The sequence below is a fragment of the Haliotis cracherodii genome, unplaced genomic scaffold (genome assembly GCF_022045235.1).
Source record: "Haliotis cracherodii isolate W230 unplaced genomic scaffold, xgHalCrac1.p SCAF_9, whole genome shotgun sequence".
NCBI classification, from domain to species: domain Eukaryota; kingdom Metazoa; phylum Mollusca; class Gastropoda; order Lepetellida; family Haliotidae; genus Haliotis; species Haliotis cracherodii.
Window position 1 is genome coordinate 4,074,650 of NW_027266343.1, and position 13,036 is coordinate 4,087,685.

The 13,036-nt window shown below is 38.7% G+C and overlaps 1 protein-coding gene across 5 annotated transcripts in view; it reads left to right on the top strand.

Moving 5' to 3' along the window:
- The first annotated feature begins 340 nt into the window (after window positions 1-340).
- The window catches only part of LOC139453284 (dematin-like), a 127,135-nt gene continuing 114,439 nt past the window's right edge, over window positions 341-13,036 (top strand). For 3 of the 5 annotated variants that reach the window (XR_011652414.1, XM_071234921.1, XM_071234923.1), the window contains exon 1: window positions 341-621. Coding sequence is in view for 4 of the 5 variants with exons in the window: in XM_071234921.1 (XP_071091022.1) it covers window positions 618-621 (4 nt within the window). In the remaining variant the exon portion in view is untranslated. The remainder of the gene's footprint in view (window positions 622-13,036) is intronic. The other 2 variants (XM_071234924.1, XM_071234926.1) reach the window with 2 other exon arrangements.

A 13,036-nucleotide genomic window follows, 5' to 3' on the forward strand; every position in this document is an offset into this window, starting at 1 on the left:
AGCGATCGCCAAAATGCAGACAAGAAGCACAGCCGTGGTCGGAATAAGAGAAGGTTCACCGACGTAGCCCAACATCTTTAGAGTTCGTCTGCTACAATCTTGCAAATAATCAATCCCTGAGGTAATATACCTTCCGATATTGTCAGCATGTACGTGAATGAATTGTAATTTGCAGTGTGAATTATGGGTAAAAGGGGCGGAGCCAAGTCGGCTTGATTGACACATTTCTAAGTACGTACCTATTCTTAGCCAATAGGGGTAAAGTATTCCCAAACGAGGGCCATGTTTGATATGCGCGCATGAGAGATCCGGATTGGGCCACATTTAATGTTTACTAGTGTGAAATGCTAACTCTATGAGTTACGGTTGAATGAACATTGAGTGTCGAGCTAACCCAGTCAACGGTAGAGCCAACCAGAAAAGCCTCCTCCCCCGATGATAATAATGGGCTGGTCCGAACAGCTTCAGTGCTCTCTGTTGAACAGTGTGATGGAAGGTCTTTCGTAGACATGATGCTACTAGGATGAGGAAATTTACGCTTACCTTTTCTCGTGGACAACTTACTAGCTGTTAACATATTTTACTTTTCCTAGCCGCCCGAGTTTTATCCTTCCACCATGGGTAAGTAGACATTTTATTCGCATTTTTCTTTAGTTGCAGAAATATTTGCAACGTTCGCTTCATACCGGTAGCAGATCATATCGTTATCACTGCGAGTGTTGCCGGTTCGACCTTGACATTAGTTTTTGTACACATGAGGTAGAGGTATTTCCTCTTGTAATTGAGTTTTGTAAATTGCAACCCACTTAAAATAGAATAAGCACATCGATCGAGTACCGTTAGCTTGAATCTGCGGTTGCACTGGCGCATATCGCATGCATATTGTATTCAAAATGGCGGGACGGGTCGATTGAAGACACATCAGGTCAAACACAAGCGATTTTCTCGATTCTAATGCACATTCCATTCGCTTTAAACAAAGTGGTGAATCAACTGTTATCCCCTGGTGTACCTTGTGATTTTATCTCATCCCATTCAGTCGTGATCCCCAGTTATCAACAATGCAATATTGCCAATAATGTACCAGACCTAACGGTACACTCTATTGCTACTTGTAGCTTTGCAAATACCTCTATTGACCAGAAATATTCGATACATTTCAGTTATACTGTCAATACATCGAGTAGATGTCTAAATGATTTAGAATTTATTCCCTCATTTTATACAATCCGGTTCACCATATTAGCGTTGATTATGAATAATTAACCACAGCATACACAACACACGGTGTTATCTTATCGGCCATAACACTGTGTGTAACAATTTATCATACTGTGTATGAATGAATCATTGTATTTTTTGAAGGTCTCAGAAATATGAGTATTTGCTTGGAGGTTGTATGTAATCACTTACTTACTTCTAATAATCTTAAACCAAAATCTGGTTCTATTTATTGCACAACTATAGCAAAAATGATAAAATATAAACAGAATTCAACATGACAATTTATAACATGGATGACACATGAAAGCATTGCTCAGTAGCGATCTCATATTCAATTATGACAAAATCAATTTTTGATGTAAAATATTCATAATCAGTGTTTGTATTTTGCACTGACAAAGTGCAGTCCCAATGTAAGCATTGTTTAAATTTTTCTGTCTTGGTTGGTTATTTTTCACAATATGGTTGCAAAAGTTGTAAAAATCCAAGCCTTGGGCTGACAGGTCTGTGTCTTCTGCAGCAACATGCGTTTTAAGCATGGGTGTGATAGTTGCAATTTGACACCATGTCCTCGTTCTAGCAGTGAGTCATGCTGTCTTAATACTTGGGCGATGATTTTGTCATGTCTAAGCAGATATACTGCAGGTATATTGACGTATAATCCTGTTGACAGCTATTTGTCATGCGATTTCACTGTTGTGCAACAACGCGAATCATATACCTGTGCATACAGTAAGACGGTCTTTGAATATCAATGTAAACAGTGTGGATTAAAATTTTATAAACACATGTTTTATAAACAACTTATTCCTCTTTGAATAATCAATGTTTTCGTGTCAGAAAGGTTACTGTTTTGTGACTAGATATTTACATTGTGTATCAGATGTGTTTCATAGGCATCAGTTTGTTTGAAATGTACGTGATGCTATGTTGATTGCAGTGTCTAGTGATGTGTATTACACAGCTGATTCACGCTGTAGTGGGACAGTGAGTTGTATGTTACACGCCTATGTCATAAAGGCATCACAATAGCATCTCAATACACAGACCCCGACCTGGGGTCACACGCTAATGTTGTTCCCCCAAACCACTGTTCTCAACCTCTTGGCCGTCCAGGACGAGTTGCAAGTTTTAATCAATTCTTTCAAAATGCACTTTCTTTTTCTGATATATTGCATAGCTACGCGATAAATACGCTTGCAACGTGATCATTGCTGATGATGTCGTGTACTGGATAACTTTATTTTGAGAGGGGGTGTCCAGTGAGTTTTCCGTATCAATGTAGCGGGGAAAGGCAGATAAACAAGATGGCCAATTGCACCCAAAAGCAGGAGAGATATGACAATTGGTATTGGGAGAAAAGGTACAGGTAATCGATGTGAGGATTGTGAAAATAGGCAGGAAATACCCACCTGTGCATAAAATGGACAGAGGTTGTTTTCTAATGAGGAGTCATCATTTTATAAATATGGGTAAATATTGTTAATGCTTGTACATTGTATCATTATCCTTAAAGAGGCTGTACATAATATTGTTGCCTGATATAAGAAATAAACGATAGAGTAGGTCTAATCATACAATAAAACACTGCAGCGAGAATAAACCAATTCAAGTTTTATTAAGTATAGCAATCCAGCAGTCTATGAATACATTATTCTCAATTTAGACTTGAAACTCGTTCCAAGCCACATGCCCTTTGCAATTTTGAGACAAACCATGTTCTTAAGAGCATGTAGAGTGTATCTGTTAATTTTTTGTTATGTTATGTTTATCCAGATTACATTCATATTAAGATTAACATTTCTGACTTGACCCGTGAAGATTCTGGGTTAGTAGGTCTTCAGCGACCCTTGCTTGCCGTGAGGGGGCGACTATGCTTGCCGTAAAAGACGACTAACGGGATCGGGTGGTCAGACTCGCTGACTTGGTTGATGCATGTTATCGATCCCAATTGCGTGGATCGATGCTCATGATGTTAATCACTGGATTGTCTGGTCCAGACTCGATTGTTTATATATTCCGTCATATAGCTGGAATATTGCTGAGTGCGGCGTTAAACAACAAACCAAATTAATCTGACTTCATGCAATGTTTTACAGTTGATGCTACCATTAGGAAACACTTTTTCACAGTTTTGAACTGGATTTAAAGGGGCAATCAGAAAATACAATAATAATCCAAATTTACCAAAAATCATATACATTTAAAGTAACTATTATTGTTTTATACTGAGCCTTAACCATACTTGGCCTAAGCTATGCTATGTTAATCCAGATTCAGAGCCAAGGGAGGGACACTTATTTGGATAGCATCTATGATCAATATGATGAGGGCAGTGTGTTTGTTAGGGAACATAGTGCGTATGCACTGTTCAAGACGAGCAAACAGGTCACCTTGTGTTGTCTTCCATATTATCAACTTCGAATTATCGGTTGAAAAAAATTAAGGTGATGGTTAGTTATCTTGAATACAAAGGTTTGGAAATGTTTGACCAATTTTGACACATATGCAGTGATTTTATTTGCTTGTTGTTTAACGCCATACTTAGTAATGTTCCAGCTATATTATGTCTGCTTAAACATTGTTAATAATTAAGACTGGACCTGACAATCCAGTGATTGACATCATGAGCATCGATCAACTCAATTGTCTATTTTGTATAGAGTTAAATAATTATATCAAGAAATCTTTGAGTAGAAAGGAAGCATCAAAGTCTCTTAATTTCAGGGCTGACAAGGATATTGGCTGCTAGCCTGCTATAGCTGAGAAGGGGATAGGGGTGGGACGCTTGAGCACGGAAGGGGATGGGAATAGAAGGGGGATTGTTTTATGAGTGAGTGAGTTGGGTTTAACACCGCTTTTAACATTATTCCAGTTATATCACAGCCTGTCAGCTTATTTTGGGAGGAAAGCCCGAAGTGATGCAGGTGTCAGATGTTTACCACTTCGGTGAAACCCACGAGCACGGGTATGGTGCTGACAAACCTAGAAACATAATCAAGGTGAACCGGGATCCGAACCCACAATCATAGAATTCTGCTGCGTCCAAGGGACGCAACTCTGCACAGCGAATCACTGCACCTTAGACGCCGGCACCCGAGCCCACTGATTGTTTTATGAATAATATGCTCTAGAGAGACTGCACTTCCATCCTATGTTCAAGGATGCAAAGCCCAAGCCAGTTAGATAGGGTTGATTGGTCTGTTAATAGTATCCCTGATGAAGGGATGAGGGGTGGCCTCTCAATGAGATTACAGTGTAGGCTGTTAATATGGTTAATGCACAGGCTAATTCACATCACTCATGTTAATACAGACATGGAGTAAAACAAACAGAATCACAGAGTTACAAGGGAATTTTTATTTTCACCAGTCCTCAAAATTGATCTGCTACCAGACTTTCCATCAGCCTAATGGTAATACCGTATTTGCAAATTAAGTGCACTGCTTCAATAAGCAACCCTGGCCAACTTCTAATCCAGTCTTAAAGTAAATCCCATGCAAAGACCTAAAAGTTACATGACCATCCCTTTATTCTGTGTAATATTGCAGCTTTTTTTTCACAGAAAGCAGAAGCGTGAAAGGGTATATAATTGTCTTTTAGCTATTATCGGTTTTAAGTTTCATCAACATTTGAACATAGTTGCTTCACTACAGTTTAATCTCTGAAAATATCTGTGTATGGTTTTAATAAGCAACCCCTTTGTCAGTTTAGTATGTACCTGGGACACTTATCATGGCAAATACAGTAGTGGAAGTCCTTATGGAAATGTAACTGATCCTTCTGTAACTTTACAGGTCTCACAGCAATATCGTAGTAATAATATTGGTGATCATTTGTGTGCTTTTAATCAGTAAATTAATAGCCATAGATCATGCCTTTCATAATAGACTTGACTTTAATCCAGATCTTGAAGTTGTTTACATGTGGTGTGTGAATTAAGTTCTTCAGTTAGAAGGTAGAATCACTTAACCATAGCCCTGTACGCTCTAGTACTTCATTATGTGTCTGTGGCGTAGTACTCAGTGTTATCTGGTAGCGTAAACACCAGATTACATTCTTCGTACATGAATCACGTGTGTGTTTTGTCAATTACAGTGGCTGCTACAAGGATGTGTTTTAGGACTGCTGTTGTTCCTCCTAATAATGCTAATGAATCGGATGTATGGGATGTACGTCTTTAGCTATCAGTTGACAAATATTGATTTTTAAACAAAGCTCGATTTTGAGTACAGTGAGTGAGTTAATATTTAATGTTACATTAGCTGTTGGTGTTAGTTACATCTTCTGTAAAGATATGAGAAAATGGCGCATTGATTAATACAGGAAGCTAATATAATAGATTCAGTATAAATCTGCAAAAAGATGATGATGATGATGATGATGATGATAATTAAATAGCCGGATTTGTTTATGTTGACAAATAACAGGTTTATCTCATTGAGTAGGTAATAAGTGGATCTGATAAAGTTGGTATTTTCATGAATGGTGCAGCCACAAGTGAAAATGTCTTCTTTTTTGACGAAGCAAACATGTTTGTTGACAAGAAGGAACAAATGTTCTATTTATTTTGAATTATCTTACTGATCTTCACAAATTTCACAAGGTTTCCCAGTCTTCAAAGGTGCGGCAATTCGATGTGAAGAGTTGAAACCATTGATCATGGGTTTGAATCCTGGTTTGCCCTGATTGTGTTTCTAGGTTTGTCAGCATCATACCTGTGCTCGTGGGTTTCACCAAATTGGTGATCTTCAAAGGCCTGCATCACTTCCGGCTTTCTTCCCTCATTAAGCTGACACACCATGATGTAACTAGAATGCCATTCAAAGAAGCATTAAACCCACTCACTCACTTATTTTAAGCAGACTCGGAGTACTTCCGATGTGAAGTGTTCAAGTGAGACATCAAAAAAAACTTTTCAGATAAATTCAACATGTATAATAAATATGTAATTTTATAAAACATGACATTCTCATGAATTACTGTCAACAAGTTATGAGTAATGGGGAGTCTGGGTGTTAATGACCTTATCTCAGGAAGGGTAATAAACAGCTTGCGCGGAGTCTTTCATTAACATGAATTTCCAATTAAGTAATACATATGCATGTAACTAAAACTACTTATCATCATGCGCTAGGCGTTTATATTTTCACACTTATCAACTTCTGGCCAAATAAAATACAAAATTATGAGCTACACAAGTCTGTTTATAGTTGTATTCTGACCTACCCAGGCTAATTTGTCATAAAAGATCTGTCAAACTTAAATTTATAGAAGTGTGGTCTTACCATATTTAGTCTACCATTGCTGAGTTTAAAGAAGTTAGTCAGTATGGTTTTATTCTACTTTTAGCAATATTCTAGCAATATCGTGGTGGGAGACACCAGAAATGGGCTTCACACATTGTACCCATGTGGGGAATCAAACCTCAGGGTCTTTGGCGTGACAAGCGAACACTTTAACCACAAGGCTACCCCACCATCTCTTAAGCAAGACAGAGTAAGGGAATGATGCATATTTGGATATCATCTATTTTCGGGGCTCGGGAGGCCAGGTCATCTAATGCGCCGTAATTCGCTGTGTAGAGTTGCGTCCCTTGGGCACGCCAGGAACCCATGATTGTGGGTTCGAATCCCAGTTTGCCCCGATTATGTTTCTAGGTTTGTCAGCACCATACCTGTACTCGTGGGTTTTCACTGAAGTGGTAGATGTCTGAGACCTACATCACTTTGGGTTTTCTTCCCACATTTAGCTGACACGCCGTGATATAACTGGAATACTGTTTTAAGGAGCTTTAAACCCAACTCACTCACCAACTCACTCGCCATCTATTATAATCATGAAGAGGGCAGTGTATCATGGTCACAGTATTCAAAATTATGAACATGTTGTGTCATATTTTTTATTTTGTAGATGTCACCATTACATTGTCAATGGTGTATTGTTTATGTGACTGGGTTCTGTCTCCTATCACTCACTGGCTGGTAATGAGGTCGCCAAACACCCATCTTTCAACAGGTTTTGTCTTTGAACAGTTTTACCACCCCAGTAATGCAGACAATCTGAACAAAGGGAGCTGATAGATAACACTGCCCTCTTCACACATTCCTGAATTGTTGGGGATAGTTTAAGTAGTAGTTACACCTTATCTGAAGTAGAACTTTCGAGATTTCGCTGTTAGACAACACTTTTTCTTAAGTGACCACTATTGGAAAAAAGTGAAAATTGTGTATTTACCCTACAGCACCATCTTTGATGAAGTAGGAAATTTATAAGGAGAACATTACAGTTATCGTTATACTAAATGCCCGGGACCCAAGAAGATCCGGGGTAGAATAGGTGTTCAGAAACCCATGCTTGCCGTAAAAGGCGACTATGCTTGTAATAAGAGGCGACTGACGGGATCGGGTGGTCAGGCTCACTGACATGGTTGATGCATGTATCGTATCCCAACTGGATTGACTGGTCCAGACTCGATTATTTACAGACCGCCGCCATATAGTTGGAATATTGCAGTGCAGAGTTAAACAACAAACTAACAAACAAACAAATTACAACGGCAATAGAGTGTTATCCCTTCGAGCGACCTATTTCAGGTCTCAATATTTCTGTATGTACCACTACTGACATTGTTTACATCTAAACCATTTGTTTAAAGGTATGCGAGTGTTCTTATGCTTCTTCAGCATATCCTGAAAGGTTGACGATATGAAGTAAAATTTCAGAATGATTGAAATAGCACAAGTTCTCATAGCTGGCCAAACTTGTCCTTTTCTCTGGGTGAAAATATACGTGTAATTATTTTAGTGCAGTAGAATGAGTTACTGATCTCTGTAATCTTTCATCTCACACGTTCGTCTGTGTTGCGTGGCTGTATCTTTTGGCTGCTTGTTTTCTACTGACACCGTAGGAAATCTGACGCAAATTTTCTGTCTAGTTGTATGTATGAGTTCTTTGAGTTCAGGTGAAACGGACAGGATTTCTCCGGGAGTCCTCGGCACCATGGGTAATATTTCTGGGAGTAGCCATTTTGAAATTAGATTTTGGTGAAGTTTGGTGAAAGAAGGTCAGATGTGTAGAATGCTGTAGACTTGCTTTCAGTGGTATAAAGACAATACTTTCATGAGGACATAGACTTACATCTAGTCTCTGAAATGCACATATTTTACAGAAGAAAACTGTTTTTAAATTATAGTTATAAAAGTAATAAAAAGGAGCCCAGAGACTTTCTTAAGTTTCAGATACTGCATGGGCTGTATTGGATATATTTGTTTCAGGGTCTGTATGACAGACTAATGGGGACATAAGGAGCAATTTCTATATGCACACTGAGGATTTATAGTGCAAGCCTTTTGAAGGTCGATTTCCATTGCTGTATGTTGGAATTCAATAAGAGCTTTTCAGACCTGTTTTTAAACATTTGTGCCCTTTTTGTCATGAAAGAAGTGCAAACTCACCTCAAGTAAGACATAAATAGTTGTGTATATTCATGGTAGTTATCTTTATTTAATTTTAATAAAAAATCATTAAAACACTCACAGATTGGTGACACCAATACAAAAGGGACTCAACATGCACTTACATGACCAATTGTGTTAAAAACTGGGTTTTGTAGTTGGAATTAAAAATTCACATTTTCAAGGGGCCACCCAGAATGATAGATAAGCCATTATGCCTACTGAGAGGCTTTTCAGATCCATCAATGATATAATACAAAATGACTATCTGAAAAGTTGCTTTAGTAGATGAAAATCTATTTTTATGTTTACATTTGTGAGATTAAAAATTCATTTGAAAATCTTTTTTTCTCGTAAGACACTTGAATTGTATGTCTGCATGTAGAGATCCTGTCTAAGTTAAAGTGTTCTTATGACCTATTCAAGGTAGGGGCCAGGGGAATGGTGCTTTAGTTACCACCACTTATAAAACTGTCCCAATTTTTAAATGAATCGTTTTCCGTCTAGACCTGCTGAGAGTAAATGCCAAGGATTGCAGCTTTCGCACTGGTCATCAATAGACATGTCCCAGTTTTTGAAATAAATGGTTTTCAATCTAGACCATCGGCGCCCACTGTCTTCATTTGCGAGATAGCACCTTGGGATTCATGGCGAGTTATGTCCTATAAAGAAAAAGTGAGCCATTTACAACGGAATCCTTCCTTCTGGTATGTACACAGGGTAAGTGTAGCACCCATTACAACAAATCCTCGGAATTCCTGCAACTCGGGTTGAAAGGTCTTCAACTATTCTTCATGGTGGTGGTCAAAGATGTTCCTCAGAGGCGGCTTCGTTGATCAACATCAAAGGCAGGGGAGCATATTTTGTGTGCCCCATGCAAGGCGTTCCCACTTGAGGCGGACATGCATCCATTGAGGAACAGGACGAGGGATCTGTTCTGCCAATTTGAGAGTCTGTGTTTATTGTGTGTTTGTGCAGAGGCGTTGATGAACTCAACGTGGACAAATTGGAGCAGGCAGTCTGGTTAAGAAGTGTAATAAATCTTTCTTTGATTGTACAAACATTGGTGTTTGTTTGGGGTATTTGAGAATGAAGGAGTTTGAGTTAGATAGAAATGCTGAAATTTGTAATGGTGTTTGTGGTCTGGATATGAGTGGTTGGTTATGTTTGTTTTTGTTTTAAAAATTAAAAAATGTCAGTTGTATTTTTGGAAATGTTGGTAAGTCTATGGTATGTTTTTTACATCAGCCACTAAGGCTGAAGTTGGTGCCAGCCATTGCCAAGTTTCAGAGTCAGGGTATATTTTTAACAGGTTTGGCATTTCAAGGAAATCGCAGATATTGAGTCACCTGTATGTTAGTCACAGTAACAGATTTGTTAATGACTGCAAAAACCATTATGCTTGCACTTGTATCTTCAAGACTTCCAGGAACTTGGGGTTAGGAATATCATGAATATAGTGATACCTTGAATACAGTGGACAGAGTTAATAATTGTGACTTTCTTCTGATGGGTGTTGTGGCCTGATCATGTCTGTCGTGGCTTGATGTGTAAAAATGTCTCAGCTTTTTCACTATATTATTATGGGAATAAATTGACACTTTCATGACCAGTTTTAACTGTACAGTTCTCATAGGGTTGGTGGGGAGCACAGGTGGCTTTGATACACTTTGCTGCAGAGTTGTGTCCCTTTAGCTTGTCAGGATCCTGTGATGGTGGATCCAGGTCCAAGTCCAAATACTGTTCTACATGGCGACAAAATAAAGTTATGAATAAGGTTAAATAAAATTAATTCTATTAAGGACCATCAAGAATTGAGGAACCCTGAATTCACATTAAGATCAGGGCCTGAAAAGGGATGAGTATAGACTGATGGAGCTGAGAAGGGGATGAGTATAAGCTGCTAGCGCTGAGAAGGGGATGAGTATAGACTGCTGGAGCTGAGAAGGGGATGAGTATGGAATGGGGATGATTGTTTTATTAGCTATACGCTCTGGGGCCTGTATGAGAGACTACGGGAGAGTCTGTGTATTAATGTTGTTCAGCCTAATGTCATGAATAACGCTTGTGGTCAGTGTGACATGATGGTGACTGGCTTTGCCTGCAAATGAGTCTGTGACGCCATGGCAACAGCTGGTCAGGTGATCGAAGACATGTTTCTATTTCTGGTGTTTGTGAACATGTTACAATGCTTCTCAATGGCTGACAAAGTCACAGTGACAGTTGCATGGACGGCATTGTCTAGTTCTCTGCTCAATCAAAGGAGTTTTAAATCTCAAGCAGATTAAAGGATAAGTTTTATTACCCTTCTCATAAGAGAGTGTAGGCTAAAAGGCTCTAAAGGATTTTCTATTCTATTTTTAGCTCTCAATACCCCTTAAAACCATTTTTATTGAAGTTTATTGATTTCAAGTTATATTTATTTACGTTTCTTGTTTCTTGTATTGATGTTACCTATACAAATATGGACCTGTGAAAATAATGAAAGGTATGAGCAACATCAGTTTCGCCTATCAATGTTTAGATTTTCAAATTTAAGTCAAGTCCTTTTCAGACACCCTGTTGGGGTCCCAGCAACCTGTGCTGGTCACAAGAGGAGACTTCATGGATCGAGTGGTCTGACTTGGTGCCTTGGTGCCTTGGTGACTTAGTTGGGAGCATGTCAATGTGTTATAATAATATGGCTCATGGTCCTACTGACCAGCTCAGGATTGTCTGGTCCGAACTCGATTGTTTACAGACTGACGTCACATAGCCGGAATATTGCTGAGTGCGGCATTAGGCAGTATTATTTTCGGATTTGCATGCCCTAGACCACCTAAGCCCCCACCAATTGTGAATCGGAGCACTGTGTTCTAAACTAATGGAGTATATAGAGTTAGCTGCTATGTAGCACATGTATTTGAATCTTTGGTCACATAAAACTAAACCTTTTAACAGGCTTATTAAAAAGACGCTTGACTTTGATGCTTAATTTCAAACCCTAATAGGGATTAATCAAGGATTCCAAAGTAAGTGCTCTTGGCACACAAATTGTGAAAAAATCATGATATTGATCAACATTTGAACTTCTGTTCCTTTTTTCATAAATTTTATGGAATTTGTGAAATTTGAAATTCAAATTTGGTATTTTACTGATATTAGCTGTACACTCGGGGTCGAATATGAGCAGGTCTCGATAATCCCTGACTAAATATATACAACTGTACTTAGGAACTGAAAATTCAGTTTGACTTTCAAGAAATCACTTCTGGGGTCACAATGACCCTTGATTTTAGTGTCAATGATTGTGTAAAGCTTATGGTTATAAATGAATGAAGACATGACACTCCAGACTGTGGAACCAAAATCAATAGAAAATGGGCAATAATGTGGAAATTCCTCAAACATGATGTGGCCTTATGGTGGTACAGACGAAAAACTGCTGAGGCAACAATTTTCTCTTGCTGAATCTAGTGATCACAATTCATCAAAATTTACATCTCAAAACTGACTGCATGCCTGTAAATTGTTGCATTTGTGTGGGACTGGGTTGGTGAAGCATCTCCTGTCATTGGAACACATTTAGTTGCCAACTATTACCCCAGTCTAGGTGAGTGACCGTGTTCGTCGATGTATTAGTCATGTCGGCACGACATTGGAACAAATCGAACACTGCATTAATAAATCACACGAGTACCAGCATCGGATATTTATTCCCTTTGTTTGTGTGAGAGGTCGTTGTATGAATATTGATATTCTGTTGAAAGGTGTTAGTTTGTTGGGGCGTGTCATCATTAACAGAAATAAAAGCAAATGAAGATATTTCACACCAAAATTCATTTTTTCATACTGAAAATTTACTTGGAATATGAACTTTTTATCCTTCCTTCCTGTTGCAAGATGATAATTTGTTAGTAAAAAACTTGTTTGCATAAGGAAAGGAATGTCATTGTTACATGTTTAATTTGAAAAAAAACTGTTGACAAATCTGATGATTTGTTTGAATTTTTTTACTGTGGTATCAATGTCAGTGCATTGTAAACAGAAAAATGATCAAAGCAAACAGGTTTGAGTTGGAAAACTTGCAACAAGTTTTAATGGGCTGTGTCATAGGTTGTCTGTCATTCAATGAAGCCCCACCATACAAATGTGCTGAATGACTCAGCCCAACCCGGTGAGTAATAGTGCTACCTGAGGCTTGTGTTATGTTGCAGGATGCATTCCCCATCCACAATACATCCTTCCAGCTTCTATAGGTGTCGAGGCCATTGTCATCGCATCAGTAGACATCTGGAGCTTTGTTAGCAAGGTTGATGATGTAAACCGGGATATTTCAGCCCCCCCCCCCCCCCCCCCCCCCCCCCCAGTTATTT